General features: G+C 43.9%; 1 protein-coding gene across 1 annotated transcript; it reads left to right on the top strand.

Annotated features, from left to right (window-relative positions):
- Nucleotides 1-5,890: 5,890 nt before the first annotated feature.
- Nucleotides 5,891-17,060, top strand: snrpd1 (small nuclear ribonucleoprotein D1 polypeptide). The gene is made up of 4 exons (XM_072560369.1): nt 5,891-6,022; nt 14,609-14,685; nt 15,626-15,817; nt 16,878-17,060. Exons 1-4 carry the CDS (start codon nt 5,943-5,945, stop codon nt 16,952-16,954), a joined length of 426 nt encoding a protein of 141 aa, XP_072416470.1. The 5' UTR covers nt 5,891-5,942; the 3' UTR covers nt 16,955-17,060.
- The last annotated feature ends 374 nt before the right edge of the window (nt 17,061-17,434 follow it).

The following is a 17,434-nucleotide window of genomic DNA, read 5'->3' as shown; positions in this document are numbered from 1 at the left end:
AAAAGGGAAGATGCATCTGTGTCCACCCTGTCAAGTCCCCTCTTCTACACTTCACTCCGGTCACAAAGTTAAATGAGAGTAAAACATAACAGGTTACGTCATTACGTGGGAAACTTCCAAAATTCTTCGAGTGGATTAAGAACATTTCGGATTGAAACATTTGGAATTGAAGTTGCAAGTGAAGGTGTTCCCATGTATCAGCTGCCCTTGTCTTTCGAGTGGGAATGGGTTTGGAAGGTGCTGTCTGGGAAACTTTGGTGATTTTTTGCAGTGCATCTTGTAGGCTCATTTGGGATAAGGAATTTGGTTTTATTGTCATGTACTCAAGTAGAGGGATACGTGAGTCTAATGAAAAATGTACAATGTCACCATTTCCGGCGCCATGTTAGGCACAAAAGTGCCTAGGTACAAAATCGTAGGAGGAAAATAAAGTTCAGCATTACAGAGCTTCTAAAGCAGAGAAAGAGAGAAAAAAAAATTCTAAGAGCAGAGAAGTCCGTGCTGGGTTTCTCCTCGAGTCCACGCTGGCTCAACTCACTGCCACTGATGCCGTCCAAGGATGGGAGGTAAGGAGAAAAAGAACATGAAAAGACAAAAAAAGAAGACAAGTACTGGACTTAGAAGAGGACTTGTACTCTCAGGACTTGTACTTTGCTGCAATATTGCAAGGTGTTGTCTAGGGAACCTTGGTGATTTTCTGCAGTGCGTCTTGCAGGCCCAGTGTAAAATGTGTGATGGTTGATGGGAAATGTTCATCCTGGAGTCCAGTTACCAGTGGTGTACCGCAAGGGTCGGTGTTGGGTCCACTGCTGTTCGTCATTTTTATAAACGACCTGGATGAGGGCGTAGAAGGGTGAGTTAGTAAATTTGCAGGCGACGCTAAGGTCGGTGGAGTTGTGGATAGTGATGAGGGATGTAGTAGGTTGCAGAGAGACATAGATAAGCTGCAGAGCTGGGCTGAGAGGTGGCAAATGGAGTTTAATGCGGACAAGTGTGAGGTGATTCACTTTGGTCAGAATAACCGGAATGCAAAGTACTGGGCTAATGGTAAGATTCTTGGTAGTGTCGATGAGCAGAGAGATCTTGGTGTCCATGTACACAGATCCTTGAAAGTTGCCACCCAGGTTGGCAGGGTTGTTAAGAAGGCATACAGTGTTGTAGCTTTTATTAATAGAGGGATCGAGTTCCGGAACCATGAGGTTATGCTGCAGATGTACAGGACTCTGGTGCGGTCTCACTTGAAGTATTGTGTACAATTCTGGTCACCACATTATAAGAAGGAAGCTTTGGAAAGGGCGCAGAGTTGATTTACTAGGATGTTGCCTGGTATGGAGGGAAGGTCTTACGAGGAAAGGCAAGGACTTGAGGCTGTTTTCATTAGAAGGAGGTTGAGAGGTGACTTAATAGAGACATATAAGATAATCAGAGGGTTAGATAGGGTGGACATGAAGAGCCTTTTTCCAAGAATGATGATGGCGAGCAGTAGGGGGCATAGCTTTAAATTGAGGGGTGATAGATATAGGACAGATGTCAGAGGTAGTTTCTTTACTCAGAGAGTAGTAAGGGTATGGAATGCTTTGCCTGCAACAGTGGTAGATTCGCCAACTTTAAATACATTTAAGTCGTCATTGGACAAGCATATGGACGTACATGGAATAGTGTAGGTTAGATGGGCTTCAGATTGGTATGACTGGTCGGTGTAACATCGAGGGCCGAAGGGCCTGTACTGTGCTGTAATGTTCTATGTACATCAACAAACATGACTTGGTGCATGACTTGCTGAGATATTTGTATCATCGATCGGCACAGATGAGTGCAGGAAGTCTGGAGGTTGGCTAACATGGTGCCACTATTTAATAAAGGTGGTAAGGAAAAGCCAGGGAACTATAAACCAGTGAGCCTGACATTGGTGGTGGGCAAGGTAAAAACAAGGACTGCACATAGAGTCATAAACATGTACAGCATGGAAACAGACCCTTCGGTCCAACCAGTCCATGCCGACCAGATATCCCAACCCAATCTAGTCCCACCTGCCAGCACCCGGCCCATATCCCTCCAACCCCTTCTGATTCATATACCCATCCAAATGCCTCTTAAATGTTGCAATCGTACCAGCCTCCACCACATCCTCTGGCAGTTCATTCCATACACGTACCACCCTCTGTGTGAAAAAGTTGTCCCTTAGGTCTCTTTTATATCTTTCCCCTCTCACCCTAAACCTATCCCCTCTAGTTCTAGACTCCCTGATCCCAGGGAAAAGACTTTGTCTATTTATCCTATCCATGCCCCTCATAATTTTGTAAACCTCTATAAAGTCACCCCTCAGCCTCCGACGCTCCAGGGAAAACAGCCCAGCCTCTCCCTGTAGGTCAGACCCTCCAACCCTGGCAACATCCTTGTAAATCTTTTCTGAACCCTTTCAAGTTTCACAACATCTTTCCAATAGGAAGGGGACCAGAATTGCACGCAATATTCCACCGATCCTTGTAGCACTCCACTGGTCACAGGCCTTCAGTCTGAAAAACAACCCCCCACCACCACCTTCTGTCTTTGAGCCAGTTCTGTATTCAAATGGCTAGTTTCCCTGTATCCCATGAGATCTAATCTTGCGAGAAACCAGAGTCTAGATTAGATGGGTGCTGGAAAAGCACAGCAGGTCAGGCAGCATCCGAAGAGCAGGAAAATCGACGTTTCGGACAAAAGCCCTTCATCAGGAATAGAGGCAGGTGCCTGCAGAGTGGAGAGATAAATGAGAGGGGGTGGGGGTGGGGAGAAATAGCATAGAGTACAATAGGTGAATGCGGATGGGGATGGAAGTGATAGGTCAGAGAGGAGGGTGGAGTGGATAGGTGAAAAGGAAGAGAGGCAGGTAGGACAGGTCATGAGGATGGTGCTGAGCTGGAAGGTTGGAACTGGGGTGAGGTGGGGGAAGGGGAAATGAGGAAACTAGTGAAGTCCACATTGATGCTCTGGGGTTGAAGTGTTCCGAGCCAGAAGATGAGGTGTTCTTCCTCTAGGCGTCGGGTGATGAGGCAGCGGCGGTGGAGGAGGCCCAGGACCTGCATGTCCTCGGCAGAGTGGGAGTTGAAGTGTTGGTCCACAGGGCGGTGGGGTTGATTGGTGCGGGTGTCCCGGAGATGTTCCCTAAAGCGCTCTGCTAGGAGGCGTCCGGTCTTCCCAGTGTAGAGGAGACCACATCGGGAGCAACGGATACAATAAATGATATTGGTGGATGTGCAGGTAAAACTGTGATGATGTGGAAGGCTTCTTTGGGGCCTTGGATGGAGGTGAGGGAGGAGGTGTGGGCAAGTTGTTGGAAGGAATCCTGAGGGACAGGATTTACATGTATTTGGAAAGGCAAGGACTGATTAGGGATAGTCAACATGGCTTTTTGCATGGAAAATCATGTCTCATTAACTTGATTAAGTTTTTTGAAGAAGTAACAAAGAGAATTAATGAGGGCAGAGCAGTGAATGTGATTTATATGGACTTCAGTAAGGCATTTGACAAAGTTCCTCTTGGTAGACTGGTTAGAAAGTTTAGAATACAGGGAAAGCTAGCCATTTGGATACAGGACTGGCTTGAAGGTAGAAGACGAAGGGTGATGGTGGAGGGTTGCTTTTCAGACTGGAGACCTGTGATAAGTGGAGTGCCACAAGGATCGGTGCTGGGTCCACTGCTTTTTGTTGTATAAATGATTTGGATGTGAACAGAGAACGTATAGTTAGTAAGTTTGCAGATGATACCAAAATTGGTGTTGTGGTGAACAGCGAAGAAGGTTACCTCGGTACAACAGGATCTTGATCAGATGGGCCATTGGCTGAGGAGTGGCAGATGGAGTTTAATTTAGATAAGTGAGAGGTGTTGCAGTTTAGGAAAGGCAAATCACAGCAGGATTCACAGCAGGTCCTTGGAAGTGTTGCTGAACAAAGAGACCTTGGAGTCAGGTCCGTAGTTCCCTGAAATTGGAGCTGCAGGTAGACAAGATAGTGAAGAAGGCATTTGGTATGCTTGTCTTTATTGATCAGTGCATTGAGTATAGGAATAGGGAGGTCATTTTGCAACTGTACAGGACATTGGTTCGGCCATTTTGGAATACTGCACGCAATCCCACTCTCCCTGTTATAGGAAGGATGTTGTGAAACTTGAAAGGGTTCAGAAAAGATTTACAAGGACATTACCAGGATTGGATGGTTTGAGCTATAGGGCGAGACTGAATAGACTGGGGCTGTTTTCCTTTGAGCATCAGAGGCTGAGAGGTAACCTTATAGAGGTTTATAAAATCATGAGGGGCATGGATAGGGTAAATAGACAAGATCTTTTCCCTGGGACAGGGAGTGCAATACTAGAGAGCAGGGTTTAAGGTGACAGGGGATGATTTAAGGGACAACTTTTTCACACAGATGGTGGTGTGTTTATGGAATGAGCTGCTAGAGGAGTGGTGGAGGCTGATACAATTACAGCATTTAAAAGGCATCTGGATGGGTACACGAATAGGAAGGGTTTAGAGGGATATGGGCTAAATGCTGGCAAATGGGATTAGATTTATTTAGGATATCTGGTTGGCATGGACGAGTTGGACCGAAAAGTCTGTTTCCATGCTGCAAAGCTCTATGATTAAGGATAATTTGGGTATCAGCTGAGCTTAGTGTGTGACTAGACATGTAGCTGGTAGTGTTTCGATTATATTGAACTTGTGCAAATAGTTGAAAGAGAATATTTGCAAACTGAACTGGAGCAAAAGAACATTGGAAATAACGGGTTCACACTCAGTGTTGTGTAGTTTTATGATGCTCAGCACCAAAGCTTCTTATCCAACAAAGTCACAAGTTGAACAGTGTAAAGAAAAGCTTAAAATGAATATTTTTGATTTTGTTTTCAAATGGATCATAGAATCCCTACAGTGTGGAAACAGGCCATTAGGCCCAACCTGTCCACACTAACCCTCCGAAGAATAACCCACCCAGACCCATTCCCCAACCCTATTACTGTACAGTCCCCATGGCTAATGCACCTTATCTACACATCCCTGATCACCATGGACAATATAGCATGGCCAATTCACCTAACCTGCACATATTTGGATTGTGGGAGGAAACTGGAGCACCTAGAGGAATCCCACAGGGAGAACTGCAAACTCGACACAGACAATTGCTTGAGGCTCGAATTGAACCCGGTTGTTTGGCACTGAGGCAGCAGAAAATGCAATCTATTAAAACAAAAATACTTTACAACTCTCATTGAAACACTGGAAGTAGGTGCAAGAGTAGGTCATTCAGCTCTTTGAGCCTCTATTGCCACTCAGTATGATTATGGCTGATCATGCAATTTCAGTATCCCATTCCCACTTTCTCTCTGTATTCCTTGTGCCCTTTAGCTGCAAGCACCACAACCAGCTCCCTCTTCCATATATTTAATGAACTGGACCCAACAGCTTCCTGTAGGAGAGAATTTCACAGGTTCACAACTCTCTGAGTGAAGAAATTCTTCCTCAACTCAGTCCTGAACGGTTTCCCCCTTATTCTTAAACTGTGACCCCTAGTGCTGGACTTCCCCAATATCAGGAACCTTCTACCCACATCTTGCCTGTCCAGTCCTATCAGGATTTAATGTTTGTATGAGATTCCCCCTCATCCTTCTAAATTCCAGTGATTAACTTTCCAGAGTGAGATTTTCTGGACTGGACGTTATTTCCAGATTTGACTAAAGGTGGCAGTAGGGAGCACCGCCTACCGTATCTCTCGTGTTCAGCATTTGCACCTATGCGCATGGCTGGTCCAACGTTTGCGCATGCTCAATTCTAAATCAGCGCGAACCTGCGCTCGCGAAGAAGAGCAGCCGGCCACCGCCATTCAATGCATGCGCAGTAGTAGCGACCGGCGGCCGGCCACCGCCATTTAACGCACGCGCAGTAGTAGCGACCGGCCGCCGGCCACCTGCGCATGCTTATTGTAGGGCGGGTTGTGGCGCCTGTATTCCGCGGCCCCCGGGAACAATCCGCCTCCATCATGAAGCTGGTCCGGTAAGAGGAGGCATCGGAGGCCGGGGATGGGTGACCTTGGGCCTATACCTACCGGAACGGAGGGTATGGGCAGGGACTGGGAGAGATCGGTGGGGAGGAGGATGAGGTTGGAGAAGCCGCGGCCTGGATGAGGCCTGGGGCCTAGTCAGGCCGCGGGGAGACCCGTACACCGGCACGGGGCGACCCCGGCGCTTAAAGGCCTAGGATCCTGGGTGAGGGGTGGGTGGAGGAGAGGCTGTAGTGTCTCCCCACCCCCTGGATTTACAATGGGGAAGGAGCTGCTCTGATTGAGCTCTTTGACCTTGGATCAGACTCACTCCGCTCTCCCTTTGTCTGTAAACCATTTTAAAAAGTCTGTTTAAAAACAGAGAACATTTCACTCAGTTTTATTCTAACAAAGTCCCGCTGTTCGACTTGAGGGTGCATCACTTGCTCCCCCTCCCATTCCTGCTGCTGTCTATCCACAGGGTTCAGTCTCTCTCAACACCCACTCACCCTCTTTCCTCTCTAACAATACCCATGGAGAGACAGATGGTCAGTGAGAGCTGTCTGTGGTCACTCTTGTCCTTGACCCACAGTGGGACAACGGGTCTTCCAGGACTATTGGTGTTGACCTCCACCCACACGCAGTCAAGTCTTGCCCTTCCAAGCGATGCCTGTGACAGGACGGGTGGTCAGCCAAGAGTTGCCTGTTTTGACCTCCTGCGTGTGCACGTACAATAGTCACTGTGACAGTGCCCCCTGCCCAGCCTCATTGGTGCCAAGTAGATGGCCAGCAAGGGTTGGACATACTCTTCAGTGTCTCTGTGCTACCTGTCTGGGTCTGGCTGGCATTGACTCCTGAGTGAATTGTGACTTTGAAAGGATTGTGAAGTTGCCATTGCCATATAGCATGGAAACAGACCCCTCAGTCCAACCAGTCCATGCTGACCATAATCCCAAACTAAACTAGTCCCACCTGCCTGCACTTGGCCCATATCCCTCCAAAACATTTCTTATTTGTGTATTTATCTAAATGCCTTTTAAACATCATAATTGCACTTACATCCACCATTTCCTCTGGAAGTTCATTCCACACGTACACGAACCACACTATATTTAAATAAACTGTCATCTTAAAAAATATGCCCCTAGCTTTGGAATACCCCATGCTAGGGAAAAGAAACTTGTCATTCCCCTTATCTATACCCCTCCTTCTTTTAAAAACCTCTAAAGTCACCTTTCAACCTCCTACGCTCCAGTGGAAATAGTCCCAGCCTCTCCTTATAACTCAAGCCCTCCATTTCTGGCAACACCCTGGTAAATTGCTTCTGAAACCCTCTCCAGCTTCCTATAATTTGGAGACCAGAACTGGACACAGTCCTCCAGAAGAGGCCTCACCAACGCCCTGTACAATCTCAATGTAACGTCCCAACGTCTGTACTCAAAGGTCTGAGTATTGAAGGTAAATGTGCTAGATGCCTTCTTAACGACCCTATCTATATGTAATGCAGACTTCAAAGAATTATGTACCTGAATCTCCAAGTTGGTACACTACCCAAGGCCCTACTTTTAATTTTATAAGTATTGCCTTTGTTTTACCAAAATGCAACAGCGCTCATTTATTCAAATTAAATTCCATCTGCCACATCTCAGCCCATTGACCCAATTGATCAAGACGTCTTTGTAGTGTTAGATAATTTCACTTCACTACACCACCAATCTTGGTGTTGTCCTGAACTTACTTACCATGCTTTCTGTGTTCTCATCCAAATCATTTATATAGATGGTGAACGACAATGATCCAGGACTGATCCCTGTGGATCAAAGGGATCCAGCTGGTCACAGGCCTCCAACCTGAAGAATGACCCTCTGCCATCGCACTATATCTCCTGTTGTTAAACCAATTTTGTGTGCAATTAACAAACTCACTCTGAATCCTATGTGATCCAACTTTTCTAATGAGTCTACCATGTGGAACCTTGTCAGAGGCTTTACTAAAGTCTGCCCCTCGCTCTCAGATTGTTTCTCTAGCATGATACCATGGAACTGCAGTGTATTGTACTGGGTTGATTGTAGTTTTGGTTCCCAGATTCTAAGTCTTCAGTCTTGGTGTTATTCCTTTGCAATTTTCCTCTTCACTTTATCCTTACCATGTAAAGAATGAATTTTGTGATCTGCACCAATGTTGGGGTAGTGTGCCGATGTGCACCAGCAGTAGAAACAAATAACTTATGTACAATTTAGGTTTTTTACCAGATTGTCAGTGTCATTGATATGGGCTAATAAAGAATGGCCTCACCCACCCCCTGAGCCATTTACATGGAAATGTGCAAGCCCACAAATGAGCAGATTTACTGAATTCAATTTTACATACACCATGGTAGCGTTTGAATTCTCAGCTTTTAATCTCTTGCATTTTAATTATCTGACAGGATGAAAGTTGGATTGCCATAATGGTGCAAGACAAAACAAGGATCTTTAAATTTCAGTGGAGGAGGTGGTGGTATCGTGGAGATATCATTGTACTAGTAATCCAGAACTCAGCTTATGTACTGGGCACATTGATTTGAATACCATCATTGTAGATTGTGCAGTTTGAATTTGATAAACAATTGAGAATAATAAGCTGGTCTCATGGTGACCGTTTCAATTGCCATAAGAACCCATCTAGTTCATTGATAGCCTTTTAGAAAAAGAAATCTGCTTTCTTTACCTGATCTGCCCTAGCTGTGATATCCTGAGTTGGGCGGCACGGTGGCTCAGTGGTTAGCATTGCTGCCTCACAGCACCAGGGTCCCAGGTTCAATTCTAGCCTCAGGCAACTGTCTGTGTGGAGTTTGCACATTCTCCCCGTGTCTGCGTGGGTTTTCTCCCGGGTGCTCTGGTTTCCTCCCACCGTCCAAAGATGTGCACGTTACATGAATTGCCCCATAGTGTTAGGTGCATTAGTCAGCGGGAAATGGGTCTGGGTGGGTTACTGTTCGGAGGGTCGGTATGGACTTGTTGGGCCGAAGGGCCTGTTTCCACACTGTAGGGAATCTAATCTAATCTATGTGATAACTGTGGGCTGAACTGCCCTCTTCTGTGTGAAGAATTGCGCATTGAATTGATTGAAACTGTACGAAAGGCAACATTTTTCAGCTTGTTCTGTGTTGCATTTGCTTAAAATAGCTGTGAGAAAGAGAGGACTGCAGATGCTGGAGATCAGAGTCATGATGTGTGGTACTGGAAAAGCACAGCTGTCAGGCAGCATCCGAGGAGCAGGAGAGTCAATGTTTCGAGTATAATCTCTTCATCAGGAAAGATCACATTCCTGATGAAGAGCTTATGATCAAAACGTCGACTTTCCTGCTCCTGGGAAGCTGCCTTACCGGCTGTGCTTTTCCAGTGCCCCACTTTTTAAAATAGCTGAGAGTTATGAGAATAGCTCTGTAATTTCTTCACATCAGTAACATAATCGGAGGTAAAATCTCTAGATTTGGGAAAAGATTAGCTCTTATGAGTCACTGGACTAAGGCCAGAAACAATATCCTGTAAGTTAAGTAGGTGCAGGAGGTGGAATTGTCATTTGGTAGGTGGGAAGAGAGTGTGGTAATGAAGAGCAAACAGAGTGCCAGGAAGGAAAATGACTGTCAAGGGAGCTTTTGGGGAAGTGGTGGCATTTACTTCATCTAGAGTTCCTTTTAGATTAGAAATCTATGAATTGTGAAGCCATGAAGTGGTTCACCGTTTTCAAAGTAAATCATCTCTGACAATGCAGGCAAGGGTGAATTGGCAGGAGGCAGCATTTGGAGTGTGCATGGTTTAAAATGTCCTACAAGATAAGCTCCAAAGAACCTATGAGTTATTATTTGGAGATCTGGAATGGAACAGTTGGTGGAAGCTAGGAGCAAGAGTATCTTTCTCAAACCTGCTTTGCCATTCAGTATGATGGCTAATTCTCGAGCTCGAAAGCATATCCCTGTTTTTCTCCATGCTCCTTAATGCCTTTAATATCTAAGCATTTATCAGTCAGTTATGTTTTGGAAATGCATGGCTTCAATCTGTTCTGAAGGAACTATTGGCATTTCATAATTTTATACTAATAGAAGGAGGAGGAGGCCATTTGGCCCATCTAACTTGTTTGCCCATGGCTGATCTATCCATTGTCTCAGGTTTTCCTACCAGCATTATCCACTAAACCCTTAACTCCCCTATCATGCAAAAATGAATCCAACTGTGTCTTGAATATATTTATTTAATGAAACTGCCTCTACTGCTTTCTTGGGCAAAGAATTCCATGGATTCACTACTGTCTAGGTAAAGCAGTTCCTCCTCATCTCTGTCCTAATCTTGAGGCCATGTCCCCTAGTCCTAGTCTTAGCCATGAGTGGAAACAACTTGCCGACTCCTGTCTTATCTATCCCTTTCATAATTTTATGTGTCTATAAGATTCTCATTGTTCATTGCTTCATAATTCTCATTCTTCTAAATTCTAGCGAGTGCCATCCCAGGCGGTCCAACTTCTCCTCATAGGGTAACCCCCCTCATGTCCGAAATCAACCTCCACGTGAATTACCTCTACGTTGTCTCCAAAGCCAGCAGATCCTTGCTCAAGTAAGGAGACCAGAACTGCACACAATACTCCAGTTGCAGCCTCACCACCACCTTATACCATTGCAACAGGTCCTCCCTTCTCTTAAATTCAATCCCTCTAGCAATGAAAGCCAATATTCCGCTTGTCTTCCTAATGACCTGTTGCACCTGAAAATCAACTTGTAGCAATTCATGTCTGAGCAGTCCTAAGTCCCTCTGCACAACAGCATGCTGCAATCTAGCGCCATTTAAATAATACTCTGATCTACGAGTTTTATTTCCAACCTCTCATTTACCAACATTGTACTCCATCTGCCAGACCCATGCCCACTCACTTAACCTGTCTAAATCCCTCTGCAGACTTTCCACATCCTCTGCACAGTTTGCCTTTCCACTCAGTTTAGTGTCAGCAGCAAACTTGGATATGTTATACTCTGTCTCCTCTTCCAAATTATTTATATATATTATGAATTTGCCTTTAGTGATCTCAGGGTTTGCCAATATGTCATAGGATGTAGGCGTCAGCCAGATTCTTGCATCTTAGTTAAAACATCAGTAAAAGCCTCATTCCTTTGTTAATAAATATTTTTTGAAGCAGTTTTGATATATTTGGGTATCTTCCATTCTGCGTGATAGAGAAAGAAGCCCAAGAACATGAGATTGGAGCCAGAATTTATTGAAGAGATTGTTCTGAGGCCCAGTTGCTGGCAAGGATTTGCCTGAAGTAGGCAACTTTGTTCGCAAAATCAGGGCTGCCTACTCTCTGGTTTCAAAGTCCATGGATGATAATTGTGAGTGGTGTTCCTGAAGGCTGACCACCAGTTCTCAGCATCTCAGAATACAGAATATACAGCACAGGGATCCATTCAGCTTGTTGTTTCTATGCCAACCCTTAGAAAGTGCTGTCCGATTTGTCTCCAGCGCTTTCCCCAGAATGGTGCAAATTCCTGCTTTTCTAGTATTTATCCCATTCCCTTTGAACTGCCTAATCAAGAACGAGTTTTAAGTTGCAACCCACTTCACGTGTCAGTATGTTTCCTCATTTTCCTGTTGGATATTTTGCCAATTATCTTCAATCTGTGTCTGAGCCTCACTGACTTTCGGCCACTACAAGCAGTTCCTCCCTTTTAAAACTGTATGTGATCTTTATTGAATCTTCCCAGTCTTCTGAACACTCCAGGTGAACCATCCCTGCCTCAGTACACACTCTCATAAGTAAGCTTCCCTTTTTCTTACCTTTCTAGTAAATTTTCTCAATGCACTCTCCAGTGTCTTGGCAGTTTCCTAAAATGTATCATGCTGTGGACACCATAATAATCTGGCTCAGCCCAACCAATGTTTTGTAAATTTATCATTTGCTTGCTTTTGCACCCTGCCTCTGTTTAAAAATAAATCCCATTTGCTTTCTGAGCAGCCTTCTCAACCTGCTGTTTTTGAAAATCTGCATAATTAATACCCCAGGTCTGTCAGACCCTGCACTCTTATACCATTTATTTAATACTGCTGTTCCTCATTCTTCATCTGATAGTGGAGCACTTCACCTTTTTTGTATGAAATTTCATTTGTTTGCTTCCCAAGTTAATTTCCTGAAGTCTGTAATTTGCTAATATTGCTACATTTCAGAATTGTGGTCCTGAAAACTATGGAGTGATTCTCTGTACCCCAGCTCATTAATCTATATGAAAAGGAGCACAGGTGCTGATGTTGATTGGCTTTGAGGGAGCATCAATGTTCTCTCTAGATCGGGAAAAATAACTGTTTACTGTTACTCCCTGTTTTCTGTTCTTTAGCCAGTTTTGCATGCACATAATCCAGTCAGCTCCTGGGCTTTAATTTTGCTGACAAGTTGATTATTATTTTAGCCAATCTGGTCCAAATCCCTTTTCGATTCTCTTTCCTGTTGAGTATTTTCATCGTTGCTTGTTTCTGGTCTTTTTCCACGATCTAAATCATCGAATTATAACCTGTCCAAATGAACTATTATGCAGTTGCATAACGTTTGCATCCTTCCAATTGTCAACTGCATTTCGACGGGGATTTGTGCAAATATGCACGTGAAGTAAGGCACAAAGGGACACTGTATTAAAAAGAATGTGTCAGCAGTATTTGAATAAAAGTGTGTGATTAGTTTTTGATTGCACAGACTGGAATTTCAGAACTTGAGATTTGAACAAGTAATCAGCTGTATTTCTTTAAAGTCTTGTGAGCAGACAAATGCCGTTCTGTCCATAAGGCGTCGCCCGTATTCTGCTCAGGCTGAACAAAACTCCGGTTCATCCCCAGCTTGAGTATTGTCTCCAACTCTGGCTCCAACCTTTAGGGGGAGACATGCTCACTTTTCAAAGGGTACAAAAAAAGCTTAATCGGAATTGGATTAGATTATTCAGCCCGTTGAGCCTGTCCCACCATTCCAGGTTGTGTCTGATCATTTCCTCTGTCATTTTCCTGTACTGTCTCCAATTCCTTAATGTTGTTAATCTCCAGAAACCTGTTGATTTCTGTGTTGAACCTGTGATTGAGCTTCCACAGTCCTCTTAGGGAGAGAACTACCAATGATTCTAAGTGAGTCTTCTTAGCTCCATTGTAAATGGTCTGTCCTTATCCTGGTTGCGAACTCGTCTGGGGGGGTGGAATCATATCTATATCCACTCTGTCATGCCTTGTATGAATTGTGTTTCAATGACATTGCCTCTTATTCTTCAAAACTTTAAAAGGGAATAAAGGACCAATCATCTCAAATTGTCCTCATAAAACAATCTCACCATCCCAGGGCTTAATCTCTGTTGTACTCCCTTTATGGCAAGTATATCCTTCTTTCGATAAAGAAACCAAATCTGTGTACATTACTGCACGTGAATACTCCCATGAAGGGTCAAGACAACTGTAGCAAGACACCTTCTGCATGCAAATCTCAGGCAATGACCAAAATCAGTATGATAGGGAGGTGCTGGTGTAGGACTGGGCTGCACAAGGTCAGAAGTCACACGACACCAAGTTATAGTCCAACACATTTATTTGAAATCACAAGCTTTAGTAGCATTGCTTCTTTGTCAGGTGAAGTGGTTAAGAATTAAAAATTAAGATATGTCAGGGAGCACCTCTGTGGCAGGGAGGTTTCAACCTTTATTTGGAGTAGGGAAGGCTATGAAGGAATTCAGAGGTTTTTAGAATAGGGAACAATATGGGATAAAAAAAAGAACTGTTTCTTCTTTAGTAACCAGAGGATAAAATTTAAAAGATTAGCAAAAGAACCAGTGGTGACACAATTTCTTTTTGACGCAACAAGTCATTAGGTGATGACCTCATGGATTTATCATAGGCTATTAATCCAGAGACCTAGGAATTTGAATTCAGTAAAAATGCGGAATTAAGACTCTAATGATTACCATTGACAATTTTTGGGAAAACTTTAGGGAAGGAAACTGTCATCCTTATCTAGTCTGGTCTACATGTGACTCCAGACCCACACATATGTGGTTTGCTGTTAACTGCCCTGTGGATAATAGAAATGCTGGCCGAGTTAGCCACACACATCTTATTTGATTAGATTCCCTCCAGTATGGAAACGGCCCTTTGGCCCAACCAGTCCACACTGACCCTCCGAAGAGTAACCCACCCAGACCCATTTCCCTTTGACTAATGCACCTAACACTATGGGCAATTTGGCATGGCCAATTCACTTGACCTGCACATCTTTATACTGTGGGAGGAAACCCATGCAGACACTGGGAGAATGTGCCTGAGGCTGGAATCAAACCTGGGTCCCTGGTGCTGTGAGGCAGCAGTGCTAACCTTTGAGCCACAGTGCTGAAAAATCGTGCATTGCTTGAAAGGCTAGTAGTTATAGAATCATTGTCCTTCATTTGTAGCTTTTAAAAAGGAATTGGATAATTATTTTGAAAGGATGCTGACCCAATCGACTGAAGAGTGGCCCTTCTGTGATGTGCCATTCTGCATTTACTGTTCTATACTATTGCTTATGTATTATTCATGATTTTCTCATGTTTTAATGGGAATATCTTTGCACAGATTTCTGATGAAATTGAGCCATGAGACTGTGACCATTGAGCTGAAAAATGGAACCCAGGTACATGGAACTATCACAGGTAAAGAGGGAACACAAAATTTAACTCTTCATAGTTGGTTTAAACTGGTGTTAAGATGTAATAAATAAACTTCTAACCTGACATTTTGGTGATCAATCTGAAACTCCTGTTGTGTTTTTATTCATAAAATGTTATTTTTGCACGAAGAGTTGGGATGGGGGGGGGGTGGGATTGGAATGTATTGCCTGATAGGGCAGTGGAAACACATTCAGTCGTAACATTTAAAAAGGAATTGGATAATTATTATAAAAGAGAAACATTTGTGGGAAATTAGGTGTGGGACTAACTGGATTGCTTTTTAATGGATCCTGCTGAAAAAATGAATGTGCATTTTAATCCCATTTTCCAGGATGTGGTCCATAACCTTGCATGTTCCAGTGCTACGGATGCAGATCCTGTTTCTTTTAAATGAGTTGAGGGTTTCCGCCTCACCCACCAGACTGGACAGTGAATTCCAGACACCTGCCACCTTCTGGATGAAACAGTTTTACCTCATTCCCCGTATAATCCTCCTGCTCGCCATAAAACTTTAAAATTGACATGTCCATCGGGGGAAACTAGCCTTTCCTGTCCACTCTACCCGAGCCTCTCAATATTCTTATACACCTTGATTAATTCACCCCTCAACCTGCTCCATTCGAAGGGCAACATGTTCTAAGGGAAACAACTCAAGACTATCCACTCTTTCACGAGAGCTGCAATTTTTAAGCCCTGCCAACATTCTTATCAATTTCCACTGTACTCTCTGTGGAGTAATTCTGACCTTCCTGTAATCTGGTTATCTTTGAACCTTCCTGAGGGCAGTTAGTGATGGGACGACAAAGGCCAGGGGCTCCCACATCCCTTCAAGGAATACTTTTTTTTAAAGAAAAGAACCAAGTGATTGATCCCATTGCAACAGCTTGATGCAAAGCATTTTGTGGTTTGATTTCTCCTGCAGGCGTGGATGTCAGTATGAATACTCACCTGAAAGCTGTGAAGATGACATTAAAGAACAGAGAACCTGTACAGCTTGAGACACTGAGTATCCGAGGAAACAACATTCGCTACTTTGTTCTCCCAGACAGCTTACCGTTGGACACGTTGCTCGTTGACGTTGAGCCCAAAGTTAAATCAAAAAAGAGAGAAGCAGGTATGGCGTTTGCTGAATGGGTTGCTGGAACATTTTAATCTAATTATTAAGTCATCTTCCGTCTTATTTTGGGGGCCAGATGATTTTGTCTTGAGTAGCATCCAGCGCAGCCAGGCTTTGACAGCGCAGTGAGTAGTGTTCAATCCCTTGCTCACCCAGATAGACAGCTTCACCATTAACTTAGTCAGATTGCTATTCTTAGGGGAAGGCTCTCTCCCTCTTCCCTCCAGCTGTTGGTTTTTAGAAACTTTTCTTTTTTTTGGTGAGGCATGTTGAAAATCTCACTTTCCAGAAATTGTGAAAGGCAGTTATTTGTCAGCATTTGGATTCTAATCTGACCTGAGCTAACAGGCTGTTGTGCATCTGTTTTTTTAAAGAGTCAGTGCAGTAACTTTAACTCCCCTCACCAGAGCCTTGAAAACAGAACATAGGAACTAGTAGCAGGAGTATTAAGTTTGGCCCCTTGAACCTGTTTGATGTGTTAGCAACTGGCAGGAAAGATGAAAGTAATGCAGGACCCCCGAGGAATGGTTCTGCAAGGCTGGGTCTAAAGCATTTGAAGCTTTATATTGTGTCTAATCTACACTTTTAAAATTGGAGAAATCACGCCTGACAGTTGATTTCACAAATGGTGGGAAAGTGCCAAATATTTGAGAAACAGGGGGGCTCAGTGGTTAGCACTGCTGCTTCATAATGACGGGGACCTGGGTTCACTTCTAGCCTCAGGCAACTGTCTGTGTAGAGTTTGCACTTACTCCCCATTCTGCTTGGGTTTCCTCTGGGTGCTCCGGTTTCCCCTCAGTCCAAAGATGTGCAGGTTAGGTGGATTGGCTATGGGAAATGGATGGAATGCACTTCAGTTTGGACTCAATGGGCCGAATAGCCTGCTTCCACACTAGGGATTCTGTGAAATATTCTGACATTCACACAATCTTGTGGATTTGTAGAGGCATATCACTTTTCTGTGATGCTTTCTTACTGTAGCAGAATGTCATTACAATCTGATTGAATTAGGTTCGAGTTTACTCACTAACCTCGATCTCCTTGTTTTAACCACCAGTTGCAGGCCGAGGCCGGGGGAGAGGTCGTGGCAGGGGAAGAGGACGTGGGAGAGGCCGAGGAGGACCAAGGCGATAATATTTTGTTCTGCTTTGTGGAGACATTGCCGTTCATGTTTGTACAAGTTTTGTTTACTGGAGGAATTTTGCATTATTTTTGTTTTTAATAAACTTAATTCACATGATTTTGTTTCCCACTGTTACGTTCTATTGATGGCATCATTAAATACCGCAACATTTTTTTAAAAACTCATTTCCTTTTAGCCTAATCTTTGTTTTAAGCCTTAATCCTCCTGTATTATCCTGTTGGTTGGTAGCAAATTCCAAATTGATCTTTCTTAAATTTGTCAAGAAGTGATTGAAGTGGCCTGTTTATTTCATAAGAATATAGCATACAGGAGCAGGGGTAGACCATTCACCCCCTCCTGCCTGCTTCAGTACAGCAGTGACAGATCATCTCCTTCAACTGCATTTCCCCATGTCCTACAAGACACCAAAAATCTATCTCTCATCCATAACTATATCCAATACTGTCTGTAGCACATTCAAGAGAAAGAGA

Source organism: Chiloscyllium punctatum, chromosome 41, assembly GCF_047496795.1.
Source record: "Chiloscyllium punctatum isolate Juve2018m chromosome 41, sChiPun1.3, whole genome shotgun sequence".
Classification (NCBI taxonomy): Eukaryota; Metazoa; Chordata; class Chondrichthyes; order Orectolobiformes; family Hemiscylliidae; genus Chiloscyllium; species Chiloscyllium punctatum.
This window is presented reverse-complemented; position numbering and strand designations above follow the sequence as displayed.

What these genes read in the sequence shown, in the direction of transcription:
- snrpd1 (XM_072560369.1), top strand. Translation starts at nt 5,943, where the DNA reads ATGCTTATTGTAGGGCGGGTTGTGGCGCCTGTATTCCGCGGCCCCCGG. An exon ending in TCCATCATGAAGCTGGTCCG is followed by an intron (nt 6,023 to 14,608) that starts GTAAGAGGAGGC and finishes ATCTTTGCACAG; the next exon opens with ATTTCTGATGAAATTGAGCC. An exon ending in ATCAAAAAAGAGAGAAGCAG is followed by an intron (nt 15,818 to 16,877) that starts GTATGGCGTTTG and finishes TTTAACCACCAG; the next exon opens with TTGCAGGCCGAGGCCGGGGG.